The sequence below is a fragment of the Pelobates fuscus genome, chromosome 9, assembly GCF_036172605.1.
Source record: "Pelobates fuscus isolate aPelFus1 chromosome 9, aPelFus1.pri, whole genome shotgun sequence".
Taxonomy (NCBI): Eukaryota; Metazoa; Chordata; class Amphibia; order Anura; family Pelobatidae; genus Pelobates; species Pelobates fuscus.
Window position 1 is genome coordinate 97,803,921 of NC_086325.1, and position 20,408 is coordinate 97,824,328.

At 37.9% G+C, this 20,408-nt stretch overlaps 1 protein-coding gene across 1 annotated transcript; it reads left to right on the forward strand.

Moving 5' to 3' along the window:
• The first annotated feature begins 1,382 nt into the window (after positions 1 to 1,382).
• On the forward strand, positions 1,383 to 11,729 carry LOC134573664 (threonylcarbamoyl-AMP synthase-like). Its single transcript, XM_063433445.1, has 6 exons — positions 1,383 to 1,418; positions 3,968 to 4,165; positions 5,812 to 5,974; positions 7,778 to 7,943; positions 8,077 to 8,171; positions 11,638 to 11,729. Exons 2-6 carry the CDS (start codon positions 3,986 to 3,988, stop codon positions 11,727 to 11,729), a joined length of 696 nt encoding a protein of 231 aa, XP_063289515.1. The 5' UTR covers positions 1,383 to 1,418; positions 3,968 to 3,985.
• The last annotated feature ends 8,679 nt before the right edge of the window (positions 11,730 to 20,408 follow it).

Below are 20,408 nucleotides of genomic sequence, written 5' to 3' on the forward strand. Positions count from 1 at the left end.
TCATATCCTTAATCAAAACAAAAATGAGTGGAATACTAGTATCCTCATATAGGGACAAGATATATATTTTTTTGAACTTGGTAAAATGAACACACCTTTGGTATAACTTGGCAGTGAAAGGGTTTAACAATATATTAGTTACCAAACTCCAATATCCACTATATAGAACAAAAAGTATTTTCATATATCGTGAAATTTAGCTAAACAGAAAGTTCCTATGTCTTTTCTACAGGGTACAGTTAACTTTTTGGAATAAAAATTTTAAACTTTTGTAGACCTTGTTTGAACCATCAATCTGTCAAACAACTCTTTTGTGGCAACAATATATTATTTATCAGAGGCTCAGGTTGCAATGCAATTCTTGCATGTTTTCAATGATTTTACTCTGCGGGATATTCATTCATTCGTTTCTATTTTGTACTATATGTAATATGTGCACATATACATTAGATCTTACACTAGATTCCTCTTTAATAAACACAGCTACTATTTTGTTGATATCTGAATTTTCAAAGTATAAACACGTATCACCTTTCATAGAACAATTTGACATAATGTTTGCATTTCAATTAGACCAAACGCCTGCTGTTGTGCTTATGGTGCTTTTTTAACAACATTATTTATCAAACTGTTTTAGAATGGTGTGAAAACTAGTTTGGGTTCCCCCAGGTTCTAAAACAGTGGTAAGACAGGGGTAGGCAACTTCAGAGCTCCAGAGCTTGAGCAGCAGTGGGTAGCTGTGATTGGTTGAGAGTGCCAGCTGACCGCATTCAGCCTATCACACAGCCTGTTGTCGCTATGAATTGCTGTGGCTACACAGAAATGCCTTAGTTACACCTCCAGTGGGAGTGAGAATAAGGAAAGTCGGGGACCCACTTTTAATGTTTAACTGCTCAAAAATGGTTTACAACTGAATGGATAGACAGAGCCAGGGGACCCCAGACACAATGATCAATTCAATGAGAATAAATGGTTATAGTGCCTACAGTGTCCCTTTAAATATGTTACATATGTAAATTGAAGCCTAAATAAAATGTCATTACTCACCTCTCCTGCTCTGTATTGTATTAATCAGGAAAGAAAATATTCCTACATTGCATATATCTAAATATTAATGAAGAGGTTTATGTTCCCTGTAGGAGAAAGTTAATAGGAATATCTAAATGGCATCACTAATGGACAAAGTGTAAAAATAGCAATGTTCAAAATAGCACTAATATTACGAACAAGTGACATATGAGGAAATGTTTTTGGTCAGATACTTGACTGCAAGGTATGATTTTCTGACAAAGGTAATGAGGAAAATATGTTTTACTCCACCCATCTTAAAATTCTTCTTCTACATATAAACCAGTGACTTGTGTTGGAGAGTGCAATTGTGAAGACAGGCAGGTGTTCTAGATCACTATACAAAGCAGGTAAGTCACAAAGCAGGAATTAAGCCATTTTAGGCATTTTCTATACTTTACTGTGCTAGAAGCAGAACAGTGCTTAGGATTTAACAGTTTGATGGAGTTTTATGGAAGGTTTCCAGTTTAAATATAATATTGCAATGTTAGGTCTATATTTAAAATGATTGTGTTCAGGAAATAGGTGTTATAGTTCCGATTGGAAGAGGAAAGTGGGAATTATTAAATAGCTTTTTAGTTTTTAGGGATATTTTCTTTGTTGTTTTTTTAATATTGGACTTACTATTAGGTTGAAATGTAATTTTCTACAAAAATAGTAGGTTCCTTTAAATACTACAAGTAATTCTTTTTGTAACGGTTGATATTAAATATACACTCAGGAGACTTCATAAAGAACAAACCATTTCAAAAAAACAAAACTGTGAAAAATGTAAAATTATAATTATTTGTAAGTGTTGATATATTGTGTCCATTCTGTAGTACAGAATAACCTCTGCCCTCTTAGCATATCATGTTTACGTATTGTGCTGCCGTCATCTGTTTCTACTAACTTCTGGCTTGATTGGAAAACTAAAGAGCTGATTCCAATAGAGTCTGGTGTCTTTAAAATGAACACCCCAAGCACCAGAACCAATACAGTGTGTTGTAGTGGTTATAGTGCCTTTGTAAGGAATTAAACCTTTTTAAAATGGTTTGATTTCTTACCTGAGTCTAGGTGAAGCCATTCCACATCTCCAATAGCTCTACTGCGCTAAGTCAATCAGATAAGCCCAGGACAGTGAACCTGTGGCTCTTTGACTTGGGCTTTGGAGGTAGAGAGTGGTACCCTGTGGACCCCAGGTTAGAAGTTAAATTATTCTACAATGGTTAGACTACTTACAATGAGGGCATGCCAGGGAACGTTGGGCACCATAACCACTACAGCTTATTGTTGTGGTCAATGGTGTATTCTAGTTTTGTGCTGCCCCCCTTCTAAATTTCACTTCCTTTTAAAAACCAACACGCTCTTTGCCTGACAGACATATGCCTTCACTGATGCATACACTTACATACACTCACTGACAGATACACAGTCATTGTCATACACACTGTTTAACCAACACACACTTTCACTGAAACATACACACTCACTGACAGACACTCACATTCACTGACAGACACACACATCCACCGACAGACACACTAACTGGCCCACGCATTCACTGACAGATACACATGCACAGTACCTGACAGACACACATAAACATTCACCGATAGACACACATACACACTAACTGACAGACACGCATTCACTGAATGACACACATACACACTCACTGACAAGACACATAAACACTCACTGATGGACACACACTCACTCACTGTCAGACACACATATACTCACTGACAGACGCACACTGACAAACACACATACACACTCACTAACAGACACTTATACACTCAGTGTCAAACACACACATTCACTAACAGACACACACATTAACTGACAGATACACACTCTTAGTGACACACTCTTTGACAGACACACTCACTAAAAGACACACACTCTCACTAACAGACACACTCTTTGACAGACACAAATGACACACTTTGACAGACACATACACTCTCACTAACAGACACAGACACACAAACACTCACCAACAGAGACACACACACTAACACACTCACTAACAGACACAGATACACTAACATACTCACCAACAGACACACACACTAACAATTTTTTAATTGTTTTATTTCAATCCACCCAGCCTACATACCTTTGCTGGAGTGCTGGGGTGTATTCTCATTTCCCTGGGGTCCAGTGGGGATCCTTTAACTGCCGGAGGCATAAGCGTGTGGTCAATTTAGGTGGCAAGGGAGCTCTAATCTCCCTACTTAGGGGAGAGTGCTCCCTCGCCTCCCACATCAGGTAATGCAGCCTCTGGGGCAGCCTGAGGTGGCCAGCCGGCCAGCTCCTTTGCCCTCCAAGATAAGAGGCTGGCAAGGTATTTGTCAGGGCGTTTGGGGGCGCTTTTGTTGTGGCCCCCTTGAAAGTGCCGCCCAAGGCAAATGCCTTATCAGCCTCATGGTAAATACACCGCAGGTTGTGGTTATGGCCCTTAAAGTGTTGCTTGAAGGCAATTTAAAATATCTAAAATGCATAGACACATTTAGTATATCTTAATAATGAAAACATATATAATATAACATCATCTAATACAACATACATAATAATATCCTATAATATATACAATCTCATAGTTCTTTAACAATATAAATTATTTTGTTTTGCCGATTTTAATGCAAATCAGCCAAACTGGAAATGAAAAATCCCCAGCTCAGCTATTTGCCATCTTTGATATAATGCAGTAAAAGCTGCAATTTTCTGGCTAATTCCCAACATATCTTAGTTTAGTGAATAATTCTGATAGTGTTAACACGAGTTACATCATGAAGATGATGAGTAAAACCTATCAGAAAATGTATAATTTACCAGCATAGATATCACATATATAATTCTCTATATAATTCTCTATATAATTTCGATATAATTTTTTGTTTTCTACACACAGAAACAAGAGTGAGAAAGGATGGAAGGCATTTCAGGATCATCATGCATCTTATCTCAGTCTCATCGGACGAGTGGTGTAAGAACCATTGCAGAGTTATTGGAGAATGGAGGCGTTTGCGGAATTCCTACTGACACAGTCTATGCTCTTGCGGCTTCATGCAAACACCCAGATGCCATCAAAAGAATTTACACCATTAAGGTGAGAAGACAATTGCTTAATACTTGTGTGATGGTGAACTAATGAGATAGGAAATACAACCATGAATAGTAGAGGCACCTTTAAGGCTGATCTTAGTGTTCAAAGACATTCAAGAACTGGTGTTATAAAATTGTATGTGTTTTTTTAAATTATTATTAGCAGAGGGGGCAAGGGAGAGTTGAATCTCCTAATATATTGTGCTATAACCAAGTCATGGAGCAAGCACAAGAGAACTACATTTTTTGGTGTCACATTGTGGGTTTTTGAAAATCTGTATATTTAGATGCCTGAGATGGAATGTTGGTCCTGGGTAAAAGCTTGTTGATCAAAATCTAATTGCCATTTTTGTAATCAAGGTGGATTTTTCCACTTTGGACAATTACAAATCACTTAGTTTTGGGTTGGGTGAGGGAGGAGTTGCCAGTTTTGGAACAAGATCAGAAATAGATGTTGAAACTATAATGGCTTACTCATGTTTTTTTTTTTCTTTTTTTTTTCTTCTTTCACTTTTCATTTCCTTATGCTTCCTAATGATTTTTCTCTCCCCATTGCCTCTTACTGATATTTATCATTTATTTGACTTGAGTACTTTATTTCACTCTATATTACTTTGTAGCTTTCAAGGTTATTCATTGAAGTGAGAATTCACAGCCAATTCAAAGTGAATTTAAAGCCAATATGGCCAAACTGTAAAATTCTCTGTCAGCTAAGTTAATATATTTGAATGATAACTTGATTAAATATGCCTCTTGTGTGTTCAGTAGTGTGTTAATGGGGGGTGGAAGGTGGGCTGTGAAGCCGTCATCGCCAGGTGACAGACACCTGCATACCAGAAGTAGAGCAAAACAGCAAGTGCCTGATTTGCCTGAGTTACCCCATAACAGACTGCTAAGCAGGCATCAAGGGAGCTGATGGAATCAGTCTGTGTTCTGGCTGCACAGCTGCTAATTTTGGTTACTAAACACAGAGCCAGAATGTAACAATACCCGAGCCCCGGCATACACAGATGTACCGACATACAGAACAGAGCTGCAAGCAGCTGTACCATCATTAAATACACTGATCCCAGCAGCAAACCACTAGATACCAGGGATGAAAGTCAAAATAAAAAACTAAATGTGCGAGTGTGAGTGTGTATGAATGTGAGTATGTGTGTGTGTGTGTGTGTGTGTGTGTGTATATATATATAAAAGTGAATGTTTGTGTTTGTAATTTCCCTAACAAAATAGCTTAAGGAAAATTGTAGAGAGACTAAATAGATAGATAAATAAATAAAAATCTACAGTTTGGGTGCGGGAACAAAGGGGAATGAGGTAGGGGTTTGGGGAATTCCAGAATACATTTCAAATCAGTTTTCCATATATCCTAGGTACGCCTCTCTATGTGTCCTACATTTATAATGGCATTAAAACAGTGATTTGCTCTAATTAGTTGCATATTTGCAGGGTTATTCACTAAACATATAATGTTATCAAATTAAATCTGAATGGCAAAACTGAGGCTCATATAGCCAGGCTGTGACTATAGCCATTTGAGAATTTCTCCAAATCAGCTGTTTTAGCCTCAGATCTGCCATTCAGATTTAATTTGATGCATGTTTTAATTTAATTACTAAGTCAGTTGACATTTCAATCATCCCTTTACAGGAACGACCTACAGAAAAGCCAGTCTGCATCTGTATTTCTAACCTCGATCAGCTGAGAGCGATTAATCCTCCATTCAGCCCCCTTCTCTGGAGGTTCATGGACTTAGTTTACCCTGGGGGAATCAGCTGCATTGTCCAGAAAGGGGAGTGGCTGAAGAAATTGGGTAAGCAAAGCTTCACCATACGGCCTTAGGCATGGAGACAGACAACCTCATGCTTCTTATCCATACACACACGCACATTTTAAATCAAACTTACACGGCATGTTCCACTGCTCTCAAATACTGCATACTGTTTGTTAGGTATCATTTGTTTGTTTAGTAAACTTGATTCTATTTGAAGTCCAGAGATATTATAGTCGAAACTTTATAGCTCCTTAACAATGTCTGAAGATTTAACTTAGTTACAGTGTATGTGTTACTCTTGCGACCCGTTTTTTCTCTCCATAAGTTTAAAGGGTAATCCAGACGTGGACCCCTTGCTCACGGTGCCTAGAGAGATATCAGCTATGCCTCACTGATGATGCCTAACAAGGCTGAAACGATCGCCTGGGGTTGCTGTGTCTCTCGTGCAGAGGGAACTTGCTGGCATTTCGGATCTGGACTGCCCGTATCGGTGGGACCAGTCTGATATGCTTCAGATATGTTCTCTCTGTAATGGCACAAGTTGAGCTAAATCCAGCGGGGACCCACCAAAGGGCAGGCTATTTCAGTTGCTGTCTGTCCTCAGAATACTCTTGCGACCCGGTTTTTGCTCTACATTTTTAATTCGTCTCTAGGGTTTCCAAATTTCCATTAATCCGAGGGAAACCTTTTAGTTCTGCATTCTTTCAGCCATAATGTACACATGCAGTCCAAAAGTATGAAAAATGTATATGATTCCAGTCCGAAATGAACTAACAAATGTATTTATTTATTTATTTATTTATAAAATATTTTACCATTGAAATTTCTCTTGGTTCAAGTATGTCCTGGGTCTTTGTCCACAAAACATTGCAAAAAAAAAAAAAAATTCAATATACAAACTATATCTATATATATACACACATATATAAATTTAATACATAACAGGTAATAAATATATTCAACCATAACAGGTGCATTCTGTATTGAGATATATTGCCAAAGATTTCTTAAAAGATTTTAGATTGAATGAAGATTTGACTGTGTCCCTGAGATTATTCCAGAATTGCGGTGCTCTGTAGGAAAAGGAGGATCGAGCCACTTTATTTTTGTTTTGTGGTATGCTAAATATCGTGCTAGTACTAGATTGGATGTTATAGGAGGTGGGAACAGCCGGGGAGAGCATTCTACTCAGGTAGGGTGGGAGCTTCCCAAAAATGCTCTTATGCACAAGGCTGGAGAGATGAAGAGTGCGTCGGGATTCCAGCGACAGCCAGTTTAGCTCTTTTAACATTTGTTTCTGTACAGGGCACCTAGTATTGGGTAAAGGTTTGAAGAGATTTTTTTCAATTTGAAAGCCAAAAGATACCTAGATATTTAAAAGAGCAGACTGCTGTTAGTGTTCTATTTGAATTTGTTCTTATACACAATTTATCGTGAATTCTGTTTAATTAAACATTTCTTATCTCCTGCATTGTTATTAGCTTACTAGGCCCTGCAGGAGTTACAATTTTAACGTTCAATTTACAGAGCAGGATATAAGAACGTCTAAAGTAAGTCAACATCTGATTGACAATTAAACCATTATTTTCATGCAGGCTGTGTCAGTCAAATCCAGGGCAGGTGTTGCTAGGGTGGCATGAACAGAAACAAAAGTGATTAAACTCCTAAATGGCAGAGAATTGAGAACTGAGGGGCATGATCTATAAACACAAATGTCTTTATTTATTAAGCTATTTAATGTTGTTTTGGTGACTATAGTGTTCCTTTAAATGCCCTTGTGATTTAATTCAGTTTGAAGTGATTGTGTCTGGATGTGTAATCATTGCTTTTTCTTTCTCTTAGGTGTAGGTCCTGCATATGGCCAAGTTGGGACACATCAGTCTATCATGATAAGGGTTCCCGATCACACTGTCACTTCTCACCTCACTGATATAACAGGCCCAATAGCTATTACCTCGGCCAATCCAAGTGGAGAGTCTGACAGCACTCACCATGACATGGTTATATCGTACGTAACATAAACGTTTATTATTTTTAAACTAATTGATGGAACAAGTGGGTCTTTATGGTATAAGAGATGATGCAAGGAATGCTAGAACCTTTAGTAATACTATTTCCATCTTGTACATTTTCTCTCTCAGACGTCTGAGTGACAAGCTCGATGCAGTTCTTTGTGATGGAACTTCCAATGAAGTTGTAGGATCTACTGTAGTAAACTGCTTGAAGATAGATGAAGGTGAGTTGTATTAACTAAGAAATGCCTTGATGTACTTATATAAAGTCTTATAATTCCCAAAATACAGTATGTCAGCCCTCATTATATTCTCCCTTTGCTCCTTCTGTGAGAGGAGTATGATTTTGGTATTGATCATATGAAATAAAGATGTATCTGGTTTAAAGGAATACTTGTTGGTCTTAACTCCAAAGTGCATTCTTTATTTACTTAAAGGGATACTATAGGCACAAAAACAACTTTAGCATAATGAAGCAGTTTTGGTGTATAGATCATGCCCCTCCAGTCTCACTGCTCAATTCTCTGCCATTTTGTAGTTAAATCACTTTGTTTATTGTTTATGCAGCCCTAGCCACACATCCCCTGCATGTGACTTACACATAGTTACATAGAAGGCAAAAAACCTAGTCTGAAGCGCTTCCAATTTTGCAACAAACTAGGAAAAAAATCCTTCTTGACCCCAAAATAGCAGTCAGATGTCTCATTGGATCAAGCAGCTATTACCCCACTAATTAGAAATTATATCCCCGTATGTTATGTTTTTGCAAGTATTTATCCAATTGCAGTTTAAACATCTGTATAGACTCTGAAAAAAACACCTCTTCAGACAGAGAATTCCATATCTTTATTGCTCTTACTGTAAAAAAAAAACTTTTCTTTGCCTCAGATGAAATCTCCTTTCTTCCAGCCTAAATGTGTGACCTCGTGTCCTATGTATAGCCCTGTTTATGAATAGATTTCCAGATAAAAGTTTGTACTGGCCCCAAATATATTTGTATAATGTTATCATATCCCCTCCCAGGCGCCGTTTTTCCAAACTAAACAGATTTACATTTTTTAACCTTTCTTCGTTTTGCTCCATTCCTTTTATCAATTTTTTAGCTCGTCTCTGCACCTTTTCTAGTGCCATGATATTTTTCTTTAGAACAGGTGCCCAAAATTGCACAGCATATTCAAGGTGTGGTCTTACCAGTGATTTATATAGAGGCAAAATTATATTTTCATCCCGAGAATTTATGCCCCTATTTATACATGACAAAACCTTACTGGCCTTAGCAACTGCAGATTGACATTGCATATTGCTGTTTAATTTGTTGTCTATAACAATTCCCAAATCCTTCTCGTGTGTGGTTATCCCTAATTCACTACCATTTAGGGTGTAAATTGCTTGTGCATTCTTTACCCCGAAGGGCATAACTTTGCATTTCTCTACATTAAATTTAATCTGCCATTTTAGTGCCCAGTCCCCCAATCTATCCAAATCCATCTGCAGCAAAGCAATATCCTGCTCACATGTTATTACTTTACAAAGTTTTGTGTCATCTGCGAACACTGATACATGGCTTTCAATGCCTATTTCAAGATCATTTATAAATATGTTAAATAAAAGCGATCCCAAAACAGAACCCTGAGGGACACCACTTACCACTTTTGTCCAGCATGAAAATGTACCATTAATGACAACTCGTTGTACTCTATCCTTAAGCCAATGTTCTACCCAACAACAAGAATATTCATCTAGACCAATTTATTTTAGTTTGAAGACTAACCTATTGCGAGGAACCGTATCAAATGCCTTGGCAAAATCCAAGTAGATCACATCCACTGCAACACCCTCATCTATACTTCTACTTACTTCTTTACGACCTTCGTAAAAACTTCTTGGAAAAAGAGATTTAATTTCAATAGCTTGCTTGAGCCAGCAGGAGCTCTGCTGAATTTTTGTTTTGTCCGAATACATTCAGACAAGAAAAAGTTTATTTCTTTGAAACTAATTTAGTCCATTTGTACATTTGTTTTCACATTAAAATCAGTAATTATTTTCGATTCAGACTAACATTCAGACGTATGAAATTGGGCTATGCGTGTTTTCATCTTGCAGCCAATTAGCAGATACCTTCCTAAATTGGTATCCTTTCAGGATTGCCATATTCAAAGGTACCAAATTAGAGGACTGAGTAGGTATCCTTATTGCAATACTACATAAGGATTAGGGAGCTATCTAAGAAGATAAAAGATCATAATTATTAAAAACCTTTCCTTTTTTAAATTTTGATCTCTCAGCTAACTTACTAATACTAAGTAAAAAAAAATAATTCGTAATATTACTAATAAGGGAGTTTTAATTCCTGCTTCATGATTCTGCCTGCTTTGTCGTAGGTAGGGGCATGTCAACTAATCAGTAAGCAGGCAGTGGAAGATGAGCTACTGCGCAGCTATTGTTTCTCAGTCACTTATCCAATAAAAGGGGACCTAACACAGGTCCCAAAGTCACTGTGGTGGGCCAATTAAAAAAATAAAATAAAAATAAAGCAGTGAAGAAATAATGTGGCACACGGGTAGTAGCGATTAAAATAAAACAAATGGAGGGACCTTGTTAGTGTCCCCCCCCCAACTCCCACCCACTGGCTGCGGGTGGGGGCTTTAAATAAAATAACAGGTGACCTATTGTCCCCCCCAACCCCACCCATTTGTGAGGGCCAATAATATTAAAAAAAACTTGCACAAGAGTACAACACTTGGGCCGACACATAGAAAGAGCCTGAATCTCACAGCCGTCATTTGTGACTGCTATAGGGATTGGAAAAAGTTGACGGCATAGCTCTGCTTTTTGTCAACCTCAGGCTTTACCATAAGACAAAGACAGAATAAGACAGTCTCTACTTCGTCTTATGGTATCTTTAGATTGTGTTGGACATTCAAGGCGTTATTATAAATACATGTAAATGTAAAAAAGCTTCCGTTGGTCAGTGTTAAGTTTGCTAGTGTAGTGTTCTTCAAGTTTTCTTTGGAATGAGGCACACGGGATTATTTACTAAAGTGTTAATTAAAAGTGTTAATTAAAATGTAAGGCCAAAGTAGCCAAACTGGAAGCATAGTTGACTTAGAGAATATTTCCTGTTGAGCTATTTTGACCTTAAAGGTTTGAAAGTAACATTTCTAAGGCACATTAGGTTAATGTTTTCCTTTAACTTCATCAGCACTTTATAAATGTCTAGGTTTTAATCTTTACTAGGGAGGTATGCACACTTCTAGCTAAGTTGAGTAATATTTATTTTAATGACTTGTCAGATTTAAATCCCCATTCTAATACTGATACTTATTAAGTATATTTTAAGAACTGCATTCAACCAATCACTGCCCAGAATTCAATGTGGTAGTGGCACACTAAGATTTGAGTATAGGAGATTTCATGTACATCAGTAGAAAATGCCAGGATTTATCATTCGGTGTCTAGAAAATGTCTTATTTTTAAACTGAATATAAAAATGTATTTACAATTTTTTTTTTCATTTTGTTAATGATGCTTTTTCATTTTTGATATCAGTAGCAGATGCATTTTAATTTAAAATGTGTGTATGTATTTTCCTCCTCATATAATTGTACCAAAGTTTTTGCACATGAAATGTGTCCTTAGTAATGTATTGTTTTGTGGAATATATTAAAATTGTTCACATCTCCTTTTTAGGCATTGTCACAATACTGCGTGAAGGATGTGTATCATCGACTAAGATCATGCAGCTGTTTGAAGTAGCGAAGACCATGGAGGACATGATGTAGAAAAAAAACTATAATTTATTTATAAAATATGAAAAAACAATAATTTATTTGTAAAATATGAAAAAACAATAATGTATTTATAATGTATTTAAACATTTTTAGATGAATAAATTTGTATTGAATTGTTCGAGTGATAAGAGTGGATAACTGCATAATATACAAATTGAAAAATTTGTGGTAGGAGCAAACATATGATAAACTCTCCTCTAATTGATACAAATTCAGATTTCACTTTTGCATATCATCTACATATCTCAATATGGACTTTGGAAAAAGTCTGCAATTCTGAGAAATCATGTTTCCACAATTATCCCAGAATTCCCAAAATGCAAATGAGTATGGACAGGCACCATGTTTTAGATGTCACCCTGCATTTCTGCAGACACCCTTTGTGGTAGAACACTTATAAGTACTGCACCAACTTGTAGACTAGAACCAATGCATGCTGGTAAGACCCCAAGGTTGGAACTATACAGTCCATGGTTGGCTTGTGTTCATTGGTCTTTTGTAATTCACAACTTATGGTTTTGTTTAAAAAGTGGAGAGCTTTACTACAAAGAAGGGGGAATTGGAGAAGCAGCTGTAGCCAGACAACTGGGGTCCATCGTTCAGAGCCTCACAGTTAAGAGGTACCTTTATGCTGGAGGCCTACTGAGCTGTTGGACATGTTTGGAATCAGTGAAACATATAGTCGCTGCTGTTTAATCTACCTTTGCAAATTAAACAAATCTCCATTACAGGTTGGCAAACTGTAACACCTCTTGTTGAGTTGAATTAACTTAATGGTTACTGTGCGAACTCAGTGTTCTCAAGCCTTTTCTTGTAACCAGTTAACCCCGTTTGCTGTAGCATATCATTGGTGTGAATTTTTAAAAAAAAAATAAAGTCCTCAGTGTCTAGTTTATCTCGGAACTTACTATAATAAAGATAAAGTCAACAGTAAAAAAAAAAACAATGGTGAGCTGGAGGGCTATAAGATAGGTGAAGGTATTGATAAATAGGAGAGAAAAGAGGGGCTTTAGAAGAAGAAATAAAAGGAGAGAGAACAGAATAGTGGTCATGGTCAGAGATGGAAGAAATGCAAAGAGTAGCAGAAAAAAGTAGCTTGGGCAATAATTTGGATGCAATAGTAGTGGGGCTTTTGGTCACTCACAATCGTTATTAGCACTGAGTAGGATGGAATGTTCCTGCATCTTCAACTTCTACCCATGCTAGTGTGGTTGGAGGTGAATAGTAAAAGTTGCAGTATTTACAGTAATTCATACTTTATGCATAATCTTAACTGTTTATCTTAACAGCCCTCCGCTTTTGTTAACTTTATTTCAGTAGTTTCCCCACGACATCTAGATCTTGACTTAAACCACGTGTTTGTTTTTTATAGAGTAGGTAGAGCTATCACGGGATTGGGTTACTGCCAGCAGCATATCTTCAATCAAGAGCCCCAATGATTTTACTTTTAATGGAAAAGGAAAACTCAGGTATAACAGGGTATTCCATAATGGCCTCTGTAACTGGTTCTACCTAGTGATTACAAATAGAAAGGTGGGCATATGAAATGCAGGTAACACAAATCCTGATGCAAGTACTGATGTCCTGGGATTACATTTACATTTTAGTGCTATAGCTTAAAATTGATCTGAGGCTAATGTTTGAGAATGAATGTGGGGTTTCCCAAGTTTAAATCGACAGTCTAAACACCAGAACCACTACACCTTAATGTAGTAGTTCTGAGTAAAAAAGACTGTCACTCCAGCTCTGCATTTTTGTCTGAGCAAAGGCAGTGCTCATATTGCTGTGTAACACCACATGTTGTGTCTGTCACTCTGACAACCACTAGGGTCTTCCTTGTTGCAGTCCTGTAGAGATTGCAGGACCGATGTTTTGTGTCTCCACAATCTGCATCAAGATTAGAGATGCATTGAGTCAATGTTTACTCAAGGAGATACTGATTGGCAAAGCATGGTGATTGGCATGCATGGGCACTAGTTCCCCCCACACACACCATGCATCCCTCTGGGGAAGCATTGGATCAGCTGAGATTGGTGCCAGAGAAATAAGTTAAGTAGATCTATTTCATTTCTTTTTTTTTTTTATTTAATCTGGGAGTACCCCAACATCTAAACAGGCCATAAATCATAAAAAACATATGTGCAACTGATCAACATTAACAACAGAATAATCAAAAGAGCTGCAGACATAGCAATAACATATATAAGTTAAAGCAGATCAGTGTCTGTGGTCTTTGCATAAATTGCAAAGACCTCCAACGTTGACATAGCTGCTTCGGGATCCAGTGGCTAGGAGGGCAGGCAAAGGAGATATTTACTCACCTGAACCTGTCCCTCACGGGTACTGTCATTGTCTTCCTGTCACTCCACTACAGCTCTTAGCACTTCATCTGCCAGGAGACGACATCAGTGCTGAGGTTAATGGAGGATTCCATGAGACCAAGGAATCCTCCATAGAACAAGTTCATTTCCCTACAGCTGTCACTCGTGATGGCTGGGGGAGATGAAAAGGCTTGACGGTTGTAGCTGTGCCTTGTGTCAAGCTTAATCAGGCTGAGGAAAAATAGTGAGACAAAGTTACTTCTACTGTGTCACAATATATCTTTTGACTGGGTTTGAAGGGAGGATTACAATGCAACTTTAAAAAGAAAAATGATAAAATGGTAAATTGTTGGCGAATGACAGGAAGAATAACAGGTGTAGAAAGACTCCTTAGAAATTACCCTAAATCATATCCAGCCCTGTCTGTGACATCAAGGTCACCTATGCTGCAGCTAGAATTGATTGGGAATTGTGCTGCTAAAGCTTTCCCTATACAGCAAACTGCTCAACCATATTTAGGGGGAAAAAAAGATAGAAAATCTAACTGATCGTACATTTGTGCTGCCACAATCTCAGATTTCATAAGAACACTGTGAACTGAAAATAAATGCACAGCAAATAGCAACACGATTCCCGACAATTGTTTCACAGATCAGGTGTGAAACCCCCCACTGCTTACCTTCCCACTTATCTTGAAACAATTATGGGAGAATAGATTAGTAACAGACTTCACAAATATTTTATTTCTGGTTACTTCCTTTCTTTTTTTTCCAGTTGGTATCTTGACATTTTATTTAAAAAATATATATAACAAGCTCCATTTCATTTTGTGGCAGAACAGCAGGATAAAGAAAGCAAAGTAAACATAATTATTACAATTTGACAAATTTGCTGCATAATTTTCTGACGTTCGAGGCCATGTTAACATAGCGGCTATAGAAGCTGAAGCTCCATGTCCATGCATTACAATAGGCCCAATATTCCTGATGTTTTCTTTTTCTTTGTGATCTGCTCTGAAATAATGGATGACACACTTATTGAGTATAGCCAGGTAGACATAGATAGCTTCCTTGGCTTCACTGAGCACTTTAGGAAACATGTGCCCTAAAAATTAAACTTGCGATCCATGTATCCATTACTCCAGTGCTGTAAATGTTTATATAGAATCATCACGATCATAAAACTGTAAAACATTTGTTTGATTTAGAAAATATGTCAATACATGTAACACAATGTATCTTCAACATTTGCTGGATTCTTGGAAGAATATTTTTTTGCACACTAAAGTTTAATTGAACAAATTGTATATTGAAAGTGAACAATCAAATGTATACCTCCCAATTAACAAATGTATACCTCTAAAATCTCAGGATGAAAGTCCTATGATGGACTGAAACGTCGATTTGCTGTAAGCCATGTGTTATTAAAAAAACGAATGATTTTCTTCAAAAAGCCCAGCGTGTCCCTTCCATTGTGGAGATTTATGTTGATTTGGCTGAAAGAGCGCCGTAGAGCTTATACTACAAATGTGAGTGCAGGATCGTGGATTATATATATATGACACCAGGAGGCTGCACTCACATGAACATGCATAAATGGGGTGCTGCTGGAGGCCAATTTATACAATACACCAGATCCAGCGCACTCACCTATCCACTAAACAGCAACTTCAATGTTGACAGATTTTATTAGCTGAAAAAAAAACAACCTAATCTAGGCATAAATACTGGGGGTTTAGTTACATTATATGATCAGACATTGCATAAGTCTGCCGCAACGTCAATATACCCCATATCTGGCAGGTCCTGCTCTAACAGCCTAATGTCTCTTATAAGATTAACCAATTTACTAGAGGAACAAATTTCACCTGGGGCTCTCTGCAGTACAAGGCTAAATAGGCCCTGTATTTATATATATATAAAACCAGGGGGCTGTACTAAACTGAACATGCATAAATGGGGTGCTGCTGCTGGGGGGCAATTTATACAATACACAAGGCCTGCATTCCAATCCAAGAGTTACAGGATATGCATGAAGGCCCATATCCAGTATACACAGACACACGTACACACTCACACTCATGTACATATACACAAGTTGTGCATATATACAAGTATACACAAGCAGGGCCGGCCTTAGGCCTTTAGGCGCCCTGTGCGAAAAATATTCACAGCGCCCCTCCATGGTCACATGCCCTCGTCCATCTTGTAAAAAGTGCTAAGCCTCCATTACATAGGTGTTACGTATTAATGTGATTTCTGGGCATATCATGCATATACACGTATATTAATACATTTGTAAATGTTATAGGCGTAATAACACATATAATAATAATAATAATAATAATAATAATAATAATCCCATATTAATATACATGTATATTTAAATATTACTCTCAGAAATCATGTTAAATTGTACTTATTATCTTATTATGGTACACACAATTTCTGGTATTTGTAACCCCTTAAGGACTCGTGACATGTCATGATTCCCTTTTTATTCCAGAAGTTTGGAGATATATATATATACATACACTAGAAGAATTCCTCCCACATGTATAGATTTGCATTAGGAGTAAAAACAAATTTCTAACAAGAGTGTCCTATCTCCCTGAAGTTGCCATGCCATTATGTAGTGTGTGTGTGTGTGTGTGTGTGTGTATAGGGAGCATAGTGTGTCTACATTTTGTAGTGTTTGTGAGTTATCTAGTGTGTATGTGTGTAGAGAACATACAGTGTTTACTGGGGGCGTTGTGTGTGAGTAGATTATGTAGTGTGTTATAGAGTGTGTGTAGTTAACACAGTATGGGTGGGATAGTGATGATTTGTGGGTAGGAGGGGGTGACATAAGGCTTTAAATTAGGAGGTGGGAGAGCAATTTTAGGTTTTGTTTTCTTAAATTAATGTCTGCCCCCTCCCTCTTGCATACCTTTTGGACAGCAATGGGGGAATACTAATGACCTGGTGGTCCAGCGGTCTCTGCCAGCTCTTGAAGTTCTGAACCTTGCAGAACAGGAGCCCTCCTCTCGCGAGCTCTGCGTTGATAGTATGAGCGTTGCCGCGGCAACACTCCGAATGCCGAGCTCGCGAGAGGAGGGCAGAATCAAAGCGCTCACTGCTCGCTCCCATCATCCAAACGGGCCGGTGAGGGAGGTCCTCAATAACCTCACCGGCCAATACCAAAGCAGAGCGCACTCTGTAAGGGCCGGCCAGGGCGCAATATTTCACCCATAAGGGCGCTCTGAGGTAGGGCAGGACCTGGTTGTGCGAGCTGTCGGTTGCCCGGCGCCCCTGTTGGCATGGCGCCCTGTGCGGCCGCACAGCTCGCACACCCCTAAGGCCGGCCCTGTACACAAGAACATAGACACTATACACAAGTACATATAATATACATATAAATACAACCAAAAGCCCAAATATAGGCCTTCATGCATATCCTGTAAGTCTTGGATGGGAATTCAGGCATTCCTTATATTACTACTCCCCCCTTCTAGCACCATTTTCTGCACTGTTCACTTGGTTTTTTTTTTATCCCTCTCTCTCCTCCCTCCCTCTGTGATCTTCCCATAAGATATTTATGACCCACTGCAAGAATGGTGTCTATGTTCTATCCTGTCTTATCTATACTCATATCGCTTTAACCCCTGTATCACAACTCAACTTTGAATTCTATGTGTTGTCTTGCTCAGAAATTGACAGGTGCGTTGTCGCCATATGGGCTGGAGAAGCTGTCTACTACCTTATACCAACCCACCCCTAATGAAACACTGACACTCTTAGGTATGGGTCAATATGTCCACAGCTTTTATTTATTATATTCAAAATAAAAATAATAATGATAACAACAATAATATATAAATAACTTTTAAAGTCATTGCCCACTCCCAAATCCTCAGCCATCCAACATTATCACTTCCCCACATATCAGATCACAAGGCAATGACCCATCATATATAACATAACATGGTATAACAATACGTAAGTATAACATAAACAAGATCCATCATTTTCCACCTTGATACCCCTACACCACCCTGGTTCTGAGCTACCAACAAGCTCGAAAACCACCAACCTCTTACCAACAGATAACCAACCATATTAAACAGTCAACTCACTACTCTTCTCTTCCCTACGCAGGCCCGTTACCCCCTTAACCTTCCTTATACTAGCCCGCCACTGTGACCAAGCGGGCAAAACCGTAACGCTGTTCTATGCCGCCGTAAGGGATCTTAAGCTCAATAAAAGCATGATGGTACAGAACGCAATATGGTGTTAAGGGGTTAAAGACTCATTATTGTGAGTATTATTGCTGTGCAGATGTTTTACACTCAGACTTAAGGAACGGAAACAGCTTTGGGTCCAAAATATTCTTTCTAAAAAGGGGCACTGAAAAAAACACTGAACACAGTCTTGTACTGAAGATACTTAAAAGTACTAAATAGTTTTTTCCCAGGGAGGATACAATCTCATTAAGGCTCAACAGTTCAGGGGTTACGTATAGTCATTGTAGCTGTGGACTGGTTTAACCTGCTGTAAAGGATTTTCCCAAAAGAATAATGAAGAAATATGCTCTCATCCCTGTGAGATACACACATCTTGTGGGTGGAATGTATCTATAAATAGTCGTATATCAGCTTTCTAGGAAGTGAAACATTAAACATGAGTGATGTCATTGATTACGAGCTTTAGACTGTGAGTATTAAAGTGTTAGAAACAGTGGGAAATGACATCTGAGTATTCTGTCATTGTAGTGATGTAAATGAAACACACACACACACTGTTAGATTGTGTGATTTCCAGGATATGGTATGTGATTTGTGGGTGTCAGGGAGCTGCATTCAAAATGCGGGAGTCTCCCATAAATTCCGGGAAACTTGGGATGTCTGTTAATAGGATATACATAGTATATATTTAGTGCTTTGCAAAACCACACAGAAAAGCACAAAAGCACAAGAAACAAAATCAGAACATTAAGAATGATAAATTTCTTAGAAGCTTTTGTATTTTGATCATTTTAAATTGTGTCTGCAATCTATTTATAGATTTTTTCTTTACATTAACAAGCAATTATCTAGAAAGTCATTTCATATCATTTGTGTTATTGCTCAATGTAATGACAGTTGCAGAGCAGAGCAGAGCAGAGCCGGCCTTAGGCTTTTTGGCACCCTGTGTAAAAAAAATTCACAGCTCCCCTCCCTGGTTACACCTGCTCATCCATGTATAGTGTGCATATCGTAGTGTAGTGTTTGTATAGAGACTTTATTACATAAAAAAGTCTTAAAAAATAAATAAAAATAATAATAATAAAAAAATAATAATAGTAATACAAAAATATATATATATATATATTCCCCATTCCCATGATGATCTCTGGTGGTGCAGTGTGCAATGATTTCCTATGTGGTAGTCCTAATGCGAGCGGAACACTCACCGTGCATGCGCATTACGTTAATGTCAGGTAAGTGATAGAAGGGTTATTAACCCTTCCAGCACAACGGGGGAATGGGCAGGGGCCGCCATGGAGGGGAGCAATGTAGATTACTATAGTACTAGGAGAACAACTTTGTTTCCTTTTAAGCATTATTTCCATATCTCTACTGACAGACAGTTACACACAAACAGTACTAGAGGGATTTGGACACAGGCAGAGCACTAAGTACCAAATACACTAAGTGCAGGGTGACTCCAAAAGAATGAAGTTCTCACTTCAAAACTAATATCTGATTAGACTGATTTTAATTTGAGATAGAAAGTATATAGTGAAGCCTCATTGCAAATAAATCTTATAGAGCCACAAACAAAAGAGAGTGTTAATTCCATCATTCCTATCCCTAATACAGCACTGTAAGCTAAGACTGTGTTAGCTCATCTCCTGTGCTACTAGAGTGGTACAGGTGTGATTTACAGAGTCACACTGACTACTATCTAATCTTAGATTCTGTGATCAGATCCACTTTACCACACAATCTAAAAAAACATTGTTTCCATGAGCAAAAGCCATGCACTGTACACTTAAAGATCTATTGTGCTGCAGTCAGGCTCATAAATGGGGCTTTATTAGGGTTTTTTCCCTTCACGTTGGTTAAGCACAGCTCCTTTCAGTGGGTTAGAACAGGCAATGAAGCAGAGGTCCATATTGCTCCTTATTGCTGGAGGGGGTAAAATCATATAGATAGAATATACAATCTGTTGCAGACCATGCTAATTACAAGAAGGGAGCTGGTAGCGTCCTCCCTGTGATTAGATGAACGAATTAACACATTTTCATTCACAGGCACTTCATTTTTCATGCTTTTAGTTGAAAATACAATTCACTCATTCATTTGTGCGAATGAAGAAATTGCCCAAAA